Raw genomic sequence first — 14,510 nt, 5'->3', positions numbered from 1 at the left:
GTGAGTTCGGTTCCCGGTACCGGAGAAAAACCAAAAAAAAAAAAAAAAAAATGTTGACAGATTATGTGAGTAAATGTGAAATTTGTGGTAATTAAAACATTGATAAAATTTAAATTTTTCTTTGTAGGAAAAAATGGAAGCTTGGTTAGTGTCTGTTAAAATAGCATTAGATAAGAGGGCTCAGAAGACCAATGTGTCCATGAACACTGAAAATTTGATGAAGATTTTTAGTATGGGAGGAGACCTGACAAGACCATTTGAATACCTTCTTGCTACTGGGAATCTGCGTTCGAAAACAGGTGAAATTTAATAGATAGGCTTCACTTTGTAATATTTTTCAAGTATTTGCATAATGTGGGTTTATCTGTCACTAAGGGAAGTTTTTTCCCCCCATGTCATGTTATGTTTTGATAGACATCTGTTGTTCTGTGTAGCTTAAATGCAATCCTAGTGACCGAATACACTTCTTTGCCTCCAAGAGCGCAACAGACCACTTAGGGAGTCTGAGGAAGGGTTACTAGTGGGAAGTCTGGAAGAGTTGCTCTACGTGCCCATCCCCAAACTGTCTGAGTGATCTGGGAAGCCTAAAAAGTAGTAATTGGGGCCAGGCATGGTAGCGCATGCCTGTTAATCCCAGCACTAGGGAGGCTGAGGCAGGAGGATCACTGCAAGTTTGAGACCAGCCTGGGCTACAAAGTGAGCTCAAGGCCAGCCTGAACTGCATAGTGAGACCCTGTCTCAAACAGACCAAGAAAAGAAAAAAAGTAGTCACTGGGATACAGAAGAAAAAATCTGCCTTTTTTCTTGCTTTTTTTAAAAATACAGGTACCGCTGGTACAGATTCTTTTGTTAGTGTGCTAACAAATGCTTGTATTTTCCAGAGCTTTCAGATTAATTCAGTTATTTGCCATTTAATTATTCACTGTTCTCTTACAAAGGAGGTGTAGCGGTAGAGGAAACAGGCTACCAGTTGGAGTGAATACAATTTGTGAAAAAAATTATTTTCTGTAAACTCTTCCCACTCACTGGAACTGATAGTCAGTGTTTACGAACCCAGTCTGTGATCTCTAGAGTGCTCTGAGGTTTTGTTAGTTTACCAAGCCTCAGAAGTGGACTTTTTAAAATTTGTTTTTGAATGACTTTTATTTTATGAAGGTCTCGGCTTCATGCAAGATTCTGGACTTTGTGTTGTGGCCGACAAGCTGAACTTCATTCGCTATCTCTCCCATTTCCGCTGTGTGCACAGAGGAGGTGATTTTGCCAAGATGAGGACCACCACGGTGCGCAGGCTGCTGCCGGAGTCCTGGGGCTTCCTTTGTCCCGTGAACACCCCAGACGGGGCGCCCTGTGGTCTGATGAACCACTTAACTGCCATATGTGAGGTCGTCACGCAGTTTGCGTATACAACGTCTATTCCAGCGTTGCTCTGCAGCTTGGGTACGTGGCGTACACCAGTAAGCAGCCTTCTTTGGTTTTATGGTTTTTAAGAGCAGCAAACCATGGAGTTCTGCTCTTGCGGGGGTTTATTAGAGAATTCTTTCAAGAATTCTTTTTTGCTCTGTGCAGGAGCTGGACCATTTTCAATAGATCAGTAGCAGTTAATGGTAAAGTTCAGCTGTTGTGTGACTTTTTGTTGGTACACCTTTGCATCTCCAAGTAGAAAACAGAGTTGGTTTGCAGGAAGACAGTTAAAAAGGAGATTGTCCAGTGCAGTGGTGCCTTGGTTCACAAACTCAATTCTCTCTATGATTTTGGTCTCAGAAGAACTGGATGAGAACCAGATCAGATTTCCCCATAAGGTCAACATTGACCCTAACCATTGAATTTGATTTGGTTCTCATCCAACTCAGTTTGCAACCAGAATCGTGGAAAGAAGTTTCTGAACTGAGGGACCACTGTATAACCTGACCTCATGTAATCTTTCTTCCTGGTAGCCTTGCAACTGTCTCTGCTTTGACCAGGAAGCTCTCTTACTACTTGCAGATTGTATATTTGGTTTAGTTTTACCTTTACTGGTGAAGAGATCAGTTTTTTCTTTGGGTGTTTTACCATGTTGTAGTCCTAGAGTTCTCCTGTTGCGATTTACCAACCACAAGTGTTCGGGGCCTTTGGTAGCCTGTGGGTGCCCACTGCAATAGAATTAATGTTTATACAGTAAAACTTCTAATTTGTCGGGGTGAGATGATAGATACCCTCACGCAACCAGAAGAGCACTGAGTCAGGGGTCAAGAAGTTTCTGCAGGCCAGGGTTGTAGCTCAGCGGCACAGCACTCGCCTGGCAAGTGCAAGGTCCTGAGTTTGATTCCTGGTGCCAGAAAAGAAAAAAGAAATTTCCACTTAGAAGTACTTCTCCTAGTTACAGAGTAACCTTTGAGAAGGGAGCCTCAGAGAAAGTAGTCGAGAAATAACATTCAAAAGATATAATCAGTATAATTTATCCCTTTGTACTGCAAGGAAGACAAGAGTTTTGTTTGCTACCAGTGATTAAAAATGTCAAAGGCCGGGATAATGGGAGGAGGCAAAAAGAAAAAAGTGGTGAAGTAGAAAATATATCCAGCTGCAGGAGAGATGGCAAGGGTTATTTGCTCTCGCACTAGGGAAGGAGTCGGAGCGGGAATGGCCGGCTGACTGACTGTGGACACGGTCATGTTAGGGTGAGAGCTGAAACACTGAGTGGCTCGCCCGTGATACTTAGGAAGACACCTGGTGTCCCCAGAGGGCAGCTTTATTGTGGAAGACCATTGTTTTTTGCTCAGCTACAGTTGATTTTCATTATTTGCAGTCCTTCTATAAATTGATTGCCAACACTGAATTAGTGATACTGAACCATTGCTCCTAGGACTTGGGGAACTGAAGAATCAGTTGCCATACGTCTGACATTGAACTCACAGCCAGTAGCACTGCACATGTGTCTCGCATATGCATTTTCTCTGTATGGCACACTATAGCTGCCTTGCTTTTAGGAACATTAGACCACAAAATCACCAACAAAAATGCAAAAAACCTGTAGCATTGATCAGACCTTGAAAAGGACACTTACATATAGAGCGAGAGCAGAGACAAGAAGCAAAGCATGTGTATTGGTGATTTCGCTTTTCTTTCAGGATGCTGAAAGGGCCCACAGTATAACTTTTATGATTAAAAAATAAAATGCAGCAAGTGTGTAAATTTGCAAATATGAAATCTGCAAATAATGAGAATCAAGTATAATTGGATTTTTTTTTTTTTTAAAAAAGCTAACACATTCGCATGGCTCAGAATTCAGAACATAGAACGGTATACAGTGGAAAGCCTCCCTTACACTCTGTCCCCTGGCTAGACTCTTCATAGGCAGGCAGGTCCTTATTTCTCATATGTCCTTACTGAAGTGATTTTTACTTCCGTAAACAATACAGAAACACACCTGCCTTAGAGCCAGAACAGTTAGATACTCACTGATGGATAAACCCACCTGGAGGACTTGGAAATGTTGCCTACAGCACCAGACTGATCATTCTCCTTGTTCTCTGCACCAGGGGTCACACCTGTGGACGGACCGCCACATCGACCGTACAGTGAGTGCTACCCTGTCCTGCTGGACGGCGTCCTGGTGGGCTGGGTGGACAAGGACCTCGCTCCAGGCATTGCAGATTCTCTCCGTCGTTTTAAGGTGATCTTGAGTCTTTGCAGGTTGTCATGTCTCTTGACCTGTTTTTAGTCTTTTCTGGTTGATGAGGCAGCCGCAGGGCAGTCTGGAGGGATCAGTGTCAGAGGGCTGGGTGGAAGCTCATTCCAGAGGTGGCTGTACCATCCCTCTGATGGCAGAATCTTGCCTTGTACTGACCTTATCCGTTGGGGTCAGTGGTAGACCTGCTGTGCGCATGCATTTTTTTTGCTAGTTTCAGTGGAGCCCCAGCAGTTACTGTGTAGTCTACCCTTTAACTTAGGTTTGTGTGTTATTTTCTCTTGCTGAGATGCAGGCATCATTTCAGGAAGCACGTGATGTTGGTTTGTCCCGTGGTGATGTTAACTTTAATCTCTTTAAGGTTCATTTCTTTAGGTTGTCGACTGTACAGTGACTGTTTTTCTCTGTAATAAGTAATTTCTGGAAAAAAACAGCCCAGGTGAAAGATCTCTTCCTCATCTAATTTCCACCCATTAGTTGATTAGTTCTTTGCCAAATTCTCACTATTCCATTGGTGATTCTCTGCTAAGTTAATTATCACCGTGGTGGTGGCTAAATGATGTTTTCTACCTCTACACTGCTACTCTGTGATGGCTTTTCCCCCTGTTTATTTGTTCTTTTACGTCAGCATAGATTTATAGATGCTTGTTTTAATCTCATCTGTTACTATCTTCATGCAGGGAAGGGGTTGAGACAGGGTCTCACTGTGTGGTCCAGGCTGGTCTTGAACTTGAGATGACCCTCCTGCCTCAGCCTCAGAGTGCTGGGTTACAGGGGTGTGTCACCACGCCCAGCTGTTACTGTCGTTTACACTGATGCTCAGATTTGGTCAGTGGACTGGTCCCTGCTTTATTTGTGCGCTAAATATGTATAACAGTTTACCACTTGACCATTGTAAGTGTGACACTAAGTGCATTCATGTTGTTGTGCAGCCACTGACAGAATCCATCCGAAACCCTGCGCCCATTAAACAATAGCTCTGTTTTTGCATCTTGCCCAGCTTCTGCCAGATGCTGTGCTTTCTGTCTACGAATTTGACTATTCTGGGTATTTTGTGTCTGTTATTTCCCTTTGAAGTGTCCTCAGGGGTCATCAGGTCGAGTGTGTGTCATGGCATGTGTTGAGAATTTCCTTTCTAAGATTGAATAGTATTTCCTTTCTAAGACTGAATATTATTCCATCTCCATTGTGCAGATATGCTACAGGTTTTTCTCCATCCATCCATCATTGATCATGAGTTATTTCCATGTTCTGGCCGTTGTGCTACTATAAACACTGGATTCCAGATGCCTATTTGAGTCCTTGCTTTTAGTTCTTTTAGGTTATATACCTAGAAGTGGGGTTGCTGGATCATACAGTGATCTTATATTTAATTTTTTTACACATTGTAGAAAAAAACTTTCTCCTAAGTTATATTAATATGGTATATTAATTCTTCTATGATAATAATAATGAATAAGGAATCTTAAATTTGTGGAATAGATCCCACTTGGTCTTGTGTACTGTTTTTATTTTCTTTTTTGGTTTTTTTGAGACAGGGTCTCACCATGTAGTTTAGGCTGGCCTTGAACTCACCATGTAGTCCAGGCTGGCCTTGAACTTGCAGCGATCTTCATACCTCAGCCTCTCAAGTGCTGGGGTTACAGGCATGTGCCCATGGCCAGCATGTACTGTTTTCTTAAATTTAAGAAATACTAAGCCAGGCATGGTACCGCATGCCTATAGTCCCCAAACTCAAGAGGCTGAGGCAAGAAGGTCTTGAGTTCAAGGGCAGCCTGGGCTATGTAGTGAGACCCTATCTCAGACAAGTCCTAATACTTTATTTGAAATTTTAAAGAAAATTTTATTGCTACTCTGCATGGTTGCAGTACATAATGATTACATTTATCTTGGGGAGTTGGTACGTAACACATCCTAACACATCTTAATTCTTTTTGCAAACACATCTTAATTCCTTTTACATCCTCATCCCCTGTTCCTCCCTACCCCTTCCTTCTATGTCTTGGTCCTTTTTTCTGTTGCAAAATGTCTATCTCCCTCTTGTTTCTTAGTATTTTAAGATTTTTTTCCCCCAAGTTAGTGACTTCTGTCATGCATGCGTTTCATAGAAAGGGGCTGCCATGTGCATTGGAGCAGGGCTCCCCTGTAGTCTGTGGGCGCAGGAGCCCCACATGGTACGAGAATTGGGGTCCATCCCCACCCAGTGAGGCCAAAGATCCTGAGCAAAAGGTGAGAGGCACTAGTCCTGCTGTGTTTCTTTTTAAGATATTTGAGGCCTGGGGTTGTGGCTCAGTGATAGAGTACTTGTATAACGTGCGCTGTCCTGGATTTGATCCCCAATACTGGGAAAAAAAGAAAAAAAAAAAAAAAAAAAAACCTTAAAAAATTTCCATTTATAATTGTCCTGCTTTTTAAAATGAATTAGAAAGTTTTCCTTGCCTGAACCAGTTGATGAAGCATTACAAATTATTTCTAATAAATTGCTCTTTAAGCTAGACTTGGTGGTGCACGCCTGTAATCCCAGCACTTGGGAGGCTGAGGCAGGAGGATTGCCATGAGTTTGAGGCCAGCCCCTGCTACGTAGTGAGTTCAAGGCTACCCTGAACGACACAGCAAGGGCCTGTCTCAAAAGAACAAAAGTTACTCTTTAGGTTTGCTATCTCTTTTGAGGTCTGTTTTGGTAACCTGCATTTTTTCCATTTTACCTTGGTTTCATAGACTGATTTCTAAATCTTTGTTTCTGATTTCTACAGTTTACTTTTGGCTTTCTTTTTTATTTTTTGAGCTTTTAAGAGCTTAGTTTCTTTTTCATTTTTTGGTACCATATTCTTCATATGTGTGTGTACATTGAGAACTGAGAATGCTTAAGATTTTCCCCCTTAGCCAAGGTCAAGTAGACAGTACAGGGTACAACACAGTAATGGATAGCACTCCTTAAAAAGCAGAAGTGCAGTACAGAGATCTGCAAAGCTTACTCCTCCCGCGTAACTGAACCTTTGTACCTTTTGAGCAATATCTGCCAGTTTCTCCCTCTACCCCACGTCCTTTTCTCTTTATTATAATAGTTTTCAGTGTGAATTCCCGTAAGTTCTAATATATGGGTCTTATTATTTTTTCCAGTATTTTGTGCATTTGGTTTTGTATTTCGCCTTTTATATCAGTTTGTTGGGTTTCATTTTGTTTCTTAAATTCCCAGGTTGAAGGGCTTGTAAATTTAAATTCATGTAATGAGTTTAAATGTATAACCAGTAATCTGTATTTCAGACATCACAGAACAAATCTGGTTTACCTTTTTCCCTTTCTCGTTACTGATTTGCCCGATAGTAGGGCTGCAGCTGCTTAGAAATGTAGGGCTTTTGCCAGCTTGAATGAGAAGGGAATAGTGTGCTGTGTGGATTAAGACATTGCTGACACGACTTAATTTCTTAAAATACTGCTTTTCCATCAAACTTTTTGTTGTTGTTGTTGTTTTTGAAAATAGGTGTTAAGAGAAAAAAGAATTCCTCCCTGGATGGAAGTGGCTCTTATCCCAATCACAGGAAAACCAAGTCTGTATCCGGGATTGTTTCTTTTTACCACTCCTTGCAGACTGGTACGGCCTGTGCAGAACTTGGAATTAGGCAAAGAAGAACTAATTGGGACCATGGAACAGGTACTAACTGTGTGTGATGGGTGGGTCTGTGTGCTGTGTGCTATACAACTTAAGTGTGGCGTGGGTAAGGTTAGGCGAAACATACCCAGATCGTAACTGCCATTCCTTGTCACAGAATTTGACCTTACTCACGTGGGTCAAAAAAGTCAGAAACCTTCTGCCCCCTCAGTGACCAGCACTAAGCAGTTTCGGTGCCTTAAGGTCATCCCATGGGGTCTGAGGAAGGGCCGGAGGTCACGTTACTTGCCGCCCTTTTGCACTGCTGGCACGAATACCCAACACCTGAAACCTAAGGGGGGGTTTATTTTGGTTCACAGTTTTTAGGATTTAGTCTACAGCTGTTAGCATCAAGACAGTCAGCGTGGCTGCAGGACCTGGCGCAGGACGTCTCCTCACCCTTCACGGTTGGATGAGGGTAGACCTAGAATGAAAAACATAAGGCCAGGAAAGTAGCAGTTTCCCTGTGCTTCCCACTGGGTACCTTTGGCATTGATGATGCTGGGTGAAGAAAACCGGTTTTGGAGACTTTGGGTGCTGAATTCTAATGGTAAGAGTTAAAGTGTAAGCAGTTACGGTTCTTGTGTACCTTGAACTTCTTCATCGTCCCTCCTCAGCTCTTCATGAACATTGCCATCTTTGAGGATGAGGTCTGCGCTGGGGTGACCACACACCAGGAGCTCTTCCCACACAGCCTGCTGAGTGTGATCGCCAACTTCATCCCCTTCTCCGACCACAACCAGAGTCCGCGGAACATGTACCAGTGCCAGATGAGTAAGGTGGACGGGCAGGGGCAGCGGCAGGCACGCTCACACAACGAAAGTGCTCAGAACGTTTCATTCTGAAGTAATTTCAAACTCACAAAAGGGGTGTGCATAGTGGCCAGGATTTGCGCAGACCCCTCAGCTCTTCTCTTAACACTTTGCCCATCTGAGCTTTAGAAGTAAGCTGCTGACACAGTGCCCCGCTACCCCAAACATCAGCGTGTATTCCCGCCAAGGAGGACCTTCTAAAATCACCAGCCGTAACGCTGGTGCTAGTATACTACTGTATAGTCCTCACTCAGTTTTGACCAGTCATCGGTTCATGACAGATTTCTTTCTTTTCTTTTCGAGATCCCACATTGTACTTAGTTGCCCTTCCCGTCGTTTTCTTTAATTTACAATAGCTCTTTAGCCGTCTTCGTCTGTCTTGACATTAATTCTCTGAAATCACCTTTTCAAAGAAACGGGTAATTTAATTTGTCACTTCCCCATCAGTTTGAGTTTATCCAAGATCTTGTGATTGGATTTTCGAAGGATACAAGCCTTTCTGTCACTCATGTGCTTATCACTGCTAGTGCTCTTTAGCTTTGCCTGGAGAGTCAGGTTTTTATGTCCTGGAAATTCCCTTCAACCTGGAAAACTTCCTTTAGCAATTTTTATAGTACAGGTTGCTGGCCAGATTCTCTTGGTTTTCATTTTTCTAAAAACTATTCATGTTCCCTTGAAGGAAATTTTCACTGGCTATGTAATTTTGTGTTGATAGTTACTTTTCTTTCAGCATTTTACAGTTATTCTGTCTCTTTTTGGTCTCTGTCATTTCTAATTAGAAGGCAGCAGTTATGTGTTTCCTTGTATATCACAGGTCGTTTTCCCTCTGCCCTAATTTCTCTTAAGTTTTGGGTGCCTTTACATCCCCTCTTACTGCTTTTTATTATGTTACACATATGTCTATAAACTAGGTGTAGAATTATTTAGGGTGTGTTAGCAAATGCATGTAAGTACTGTGCTATCATTGAATGTCATTCTATATTTCTTCCGTTCAGCACTTTTTCATGGCCCAAGCGTGTTGATACATGTAGATTTACTTCATTTTTACAGCTGGTATTAGTCTGTAGTAAGCATGATTTATTTATGTATTCATTCTTTTGTGGCAAATATTCAGTTATTTTTAATTTTATCTAATACCTTTATAATTGAGAGTTAAAAACAAAATGCAAAGCTTTTCATTTTTTCCTCTGTAGGTAAGCAAACCATGGGCTTTCCACTTCTCACGTACCAAGACCGATCAGATAATAAGCTATATCGCCTTCAGACTCCACAAAGTCCCTTAGTAAGACCATACATGTATGATTACTACGACATGGATAACTATCCAATTGGGACAAATGCCATTGTTGCTGTGATTTCTTACACTGGCTATGATATGGAAGATGCCATGGTAAGTTTCACCAAATCTGTCCCAGGGCTGGAAATATAGCTTAAGGGAATTGTGCCTGCCTGGCAAGCATGAGGTCCTGAGTTCAATTCCCAGTACCAAAAAAACAAAAAAACAAAAAACTAGCAAATACTGTCCCAGTCTTTTTTTTTTTTTTTCTAATTTTATTTCTTGTTTATAATAAGATCACTGAGGAAATATTTGTGTCCCCAAAGCCCTGGCTTTAGGCACATGATTGTTCTATTAAGTGATGTGCTCCTGGTCTAAGTTGAAGGTGGGCAGGCCTTGAGGAATAGTCACTGAATATTGAGATATGCATATATTTTTATATCTGAGCACATAATATGAGTAAGTATTGAGCGAATGAAGTTTTGAATATACCTGTCTTGTATACTTATATGTGAGTAAGGTTTTAAGCATTTATTATGTGTTTGGGCTTCGGTTATCAGTGACTTGAAAACTGTGGAGAGAGTTTTAAAATCAGATGCCACTCGTCCTATCTAAGTATTAGTATAATCCTTTGTGGTTTTATTTTGACAATCTTCGTTTGGCTATTGGCTCTTAAACTGATTCTTCAACTTCACAGATTGTGAATAAGGCTTCTTGGGAACGTGGCTTTGCCCACGGAAGTGTCTATAAGACAGAGTTCATAAACCTCTCTGAAAAAATTAAGCAAGGAGATGATAGTCTGGTGTTTGGAGTCAAACCTGGTGACCCACGCATCGTGCAGAAGTTAGATGATGATGGACTGCCATTTATAGGAGCAAAACTACAGTATGGAGATCCATATTACGGCTACCTAAATCTCAACACGGGGGAAAGCTATGTGATGTACTATAAGTAAGTTTGGGCATCTTCCTCAGTGGAATTGCTAGAGGCTCGTAAGTCACCTTTTAACGGTAAAATTTGAGAAAGAAACTCTCAGGGCTGGTTGTTATTTAAAGTCAGCATGTGCTGCTATTATACAATGCCTGAGACGGAGTAATAAAACTAGAAATCCAGTCCTCCCAGTTCTGGAGGCTGACTGGTGTCTGGTGTGGACTTGTTCCTCGTGGAAGTCTGCCCAGGTGACCTCACATGGTGGAAGACAAAAATGGGGTAAACAAGTTCCCTCAAACTTCATAGCTGTATTTATTTATTTATTTATTTATTTTAATTATTAGTATATGTTTACAGTGCGTAACAATTACATTCATCTTGGGGAATTGCTACATATACATATTGTATCTTGATCATTTTTACTCCCCTTTCCACTCCAGCCCTCCCCTCCCCTCACACCTCTTACAAAGTCACTATTCAGGAGGGCTCTGTCCTCATGACCTGATGTCCTAAAGGCCTCACCTCTGGCATCACCACAGTGGGGATAGATTTCAGCGTGAATCTGGGAGGGAGGGACATAGGCATGCAGATCGTAGTGGGTTTGAGCTCCGTGACAACTACACTGGCCCGGCGGAATGGGACAGACTTCGTGCCTATTGCACTGCCTTTTATCTGTGATTTATTTTAAAATTATTATTTGAATCCTCATATGTGGTGTCAGGGATGTTTCTTAGCCAAAATGTTGAGTTCATTATGTGTTTTATTAAAAATAAACTTTTCATTTTGGCTTTTATAACAATAAAATTGATTTCATTAGGCCTTCATAACAGCTTTTCATTTGTCTTTGTTGTTAGTATTTTGCCCGATGAACACATAGCCCTATACGTACGTGCTTTTAGGGCTACCAGTTGTATCTGTATCAGTAAATAGCACAAGAATAAACTTTACAGATATCCTTTATGAAGCACTAATTATGTTAACAAAACTTAAGTCTCTATGTTTAAACAGATAGCTTATTTTTTTATGGTTTATTTTTCTTAGGAGTAAAGAAAACTGTATTGTGGACAACATCAAAGTGTGTAGTAATGAATCTGGGAGTGGAAAATTCAAGTGTATTTGCATCACAATGCGAGTCCCTCGGAACCCAACTATCGGAGATAAATTTGCCAGTCGACATGGGCAGAAGGGCATTTTGAGCAGACTGTGGCCAGCTGAGGACATGCCTTTTACTGAGAGCGGGATGGTGCCAGACATTCTGTTCAATCCTCATGGTTTTCCGTCTCGCATGACCATTGGTATGTTAATCGAGAGCATGGCCGGCAAGTCTGCAGCTTTGCATGGTCTCTGCCACGATGCTACGCCCTTCATCTTCTCCGAGGAGAACTCAGCCTTGGAATACTTCGGCGAGATGCTAAAGGCTGCTGGCTACAACTTCTATGGCACCGAGAGGTTGTACAGTGGCATCAGTGGGGTGGAACTGGAAGCGGACATATTCATAGGTGTTGTTTATTATCAACGCTTACGTCACATGGTATCAGACAAATTTCAAGTAAGAACAACTGGAGCCAGGGACAAAGTCACCAACCAGCCTATCGGGGGAAGAAACGTCCAAGGAGGAATCCGTTTTGGGGAGATGGAACGGGACGCTCTTTTGGCTCACGGTACATCTTTCCTGCTGCATGACCGCCTCTTCAACTGCTCGGATCGCTCGGTGGCACACGTGTGCGTGAAGTGTGGCAGTTTACTCTCTCCGCTGTTAGAGAAGCCACCTCCTTCTTGGTCTGCCATGCGAAACCGAAAATACAACTGCACTGTTTGTAACCGCAGCGATACTATTGATACTGTCTCTGTGCCTTATGTTTTCCGGTATTTTGTGGCTGAACTGGCAGCTATGAACATCAAAGTCAAACTGGATATCATTTAACTTGATGCTAGCCTTTTGGGCAGGAAGGTTCATCTGATTAAAATAAAATATATCTTTGATTCAATGAAGATAGTATGGTTAGGTCGCTCTTGCATTTTTCAAGAGTGTTAGTACTTTAAGACCAGGCAATCAGGAATTCAAGTTTCTGAATCTGTCTAATATAATAACTACCAAAGTGGCGTTTTGGTATATTTTTTAAAAATTCCATGTGTATCCTGGTAAGCAGAAGATTGTGCAAGGAAAATCTCCTTTGCAGCTCCAGATATCCCCTTCCCTGCAAAATCAAAACAGGAAAAAAATATTTTAAATAACTTATTGAACTATAATACACAAAATATACATATTAATATGTACAATCTGATGAGTTTGAACATATATATAAACTGGGATGCCATTACTATGGTAAAGATAAATATATCCGTTCTCCAGAATTTCTGTTATCTCCAAAAGTTTGTGTCTGTCTTGGTGTGTTTGTTTGTTTTTGGTAAAAGCCCTTAACTTGAGATCTACCCTCTGGGCAAATTTTCAGATGTGCAGTACAGTAGTGTTAACTATAGACACCTTTGCACAAGGCTCTACAATTTCCTTGTCTTGCATAAATGCAATTTTATACCTGTTAAGCAACACTTCATTTTCCTTCCTCCTGGTCCCACTGACAGCCACCGTTCTACTGTTTCTATGAGTTTGACTATTTTACACAATCATAGTGAGATCACAGTTTTGTTAGCAGGATCCAAATGTGTTGTCATGTTTGGGAGATATAGGCAGGATTCCCTCCTTTAAGACTGAATGATATAGCTGGGTGTGGTGATATGTGCGTATAATCCTAGCACTTGGGAGGCAGAAACAGGAGGATCGCCATGAGTTTGAGGCCAGCCTGGGCTACATAGTAAGACCCTGTCTCAAAAGAACAAAATAAAAGATTGAATATATATGCCATTTTGTTTATACTCATCTGTCAATGACCATTAAGATTTTTTCCATCTCTTAGAAATATTTAATGTAACATAGCCAAAATATTATTTTAACATGTGAATAATACTAAAATTTTGAAGTAATTTATATTTTTTCATACTAAGCCTCTGAACTCCAATAGGTGACTTTTAGTCCGTTCCATACTTGCTTTTCTATTATGTATATTAAGTTGCCTTCATACCATTTTGCGGAGGGTTTGTTACATTTCATTGAATGGCTGTACTGTCCTTTGTTGATGGGTATTTGAGCCATGCCATACTTTCGTTACTAGAAACAGTGTTGGCAGTAGATAAGCTTGTATATATTTGTGGAAGTAGAAGATGCCTTGATTATAAAAGCTTTCCTAAGATAATTATGGAGTCTGGCTTTAGGTGGCCTGGCACTAATTATAGGGGAGATAGGACAAGACAGAAAAATCTATCCATTCAGGATATTCTGACTTTGCTTCGTGACACTGAAAAAATGAGGAAAAACATCTTGAATCTATTGGTTGATACATCCCCACTAACAGAACCTGAAATGTAGACTTTCCCCCTCCCCTTCGTTCTCTGTCTGTGATCCCAAAGCTGAGGTCTCTTGTTCAAGTCAGTCTCACCCATTTTTGTGGTGCTGAGGACTGAACCCAGGGTCTTTACTTGTTTTTTAAGCACTCTACTCTGGTGGTAGGTTTATTTTTCACTTTTCATGTTGAAACTTCACCTTTACAGAAAGAATTGCAAAAATATTGTAAAGAATTTTCAATATACCTTTTCCCAGTTTGCCAAGTGTAATAACATATGGAACCACAGTGCAGTTAATATGCAGAAGTTGACACTACCCACCCAAGTATCTGATCTATAAACCTTACTCAGATTTCACCCACTGCCCCATTCGTATCCTGTTTAGGTTTAGAATCAAATCAAAGGTCACAGGTTGGGAATCATTTTAAAGTGCATTTCTCCCTTACCATTGTCCTCCAACCCATTCTGCAAGTTTCAGCAGCCATTTCCTCAAATTACTTCAGTTCATGCACTCCTCACCCTTCGAGTGGTACTACGTATCTTTTTATTTCAGCTCTTGATTGGCGTGTAGTGATATTTTGGGACTGATTAATTGATGGCACTGGGATAGACCAGGGCCCCAATACATGTGAAGTGCTCTACTACTGAACTACATCCCCATCTGTTTTTAATTTTGAGATGGTGTCTCACTAAGTTGCCTAGGGTGGCATAGAACTTCTAATTGTCCTGCTTCAGCCTCCCAAGTATCTGGGACTACAGATGTGCATCACTGCACCTAAT

The 14,510-nt window shown here is 41.3% G+C and overlaps 1 protein-coding gene across 2 annotated transcripts in view; it reads left to right on the top strand.

Moving 5' to 3' along the window:
* Positions 1 to 12,704, top strand: part of Polr1b (polymerase (RNA) I polypeptide B, 128kDa) — a 23,594-nt gene extending 10,890 nt beyond the window's left edge. For both annotated transcript variants that reach the window (XM_005400601.1, XM_005400604.2), the window contains exons 8-15: positions 128 to 299; positions 1,156 to 1,437; positions 3,516 to 3,649; positions 7,146 to 7,316; positions 7,931 to 8,087; positions 9,319 to 9,515; positions 10,099 to 10,352; positions 11,373 to 12,704. In XM_005400601.1, the coding sequence (XP_005400658.1) occupies positions 128 to 299; positions 1,156 to 1,437; positions 3,516 to 3,649; positions 7,146 to 7,316; positions 7,931 to 8,087; positions 9,319 to 9,515; positions 10,099 to 10,352; positions 11,373 to 12,255 (2,250 nt within the window). In that variant the 3' untranslated portion in view covers positions 12,256 to 12,704. The remainder of the gene's footprint in view (positions 1 to 127; positions 300 to 1,155; positions 1,438 to 3,515; positions 3,650 to 7,145; positions 7,317 to 7,930; positions 8,088 to 9,318; positions 9,516 to 10,098; positions 10,353 to 11,372) is intronic.
* Positions 12,705 to 14,510: the final 1,806 nt, after the last annotated feature.

Source organism: Chinchilla lanigera, unplaced genomic scaffold (assembly GCF_000276665.1).
Source record: "Chinchilla lanigera isolate Chin_1 unplaced genomic scaffold, ChiLan1.0 scaffold00069, whole genome shotgun sequence".
In the NCBI taxonomy this organism is placed as follows: Eukaryota; Metazoa; Chordata; class Mammalia; order Rodentia; family Chinchillidae; genus Chinchilla; species Chinchilla lanigera.
Note: the sequence above shows the minus strand (reverse complement) of the source record. Positions and strands in the feature narration are given on the sequence as shown.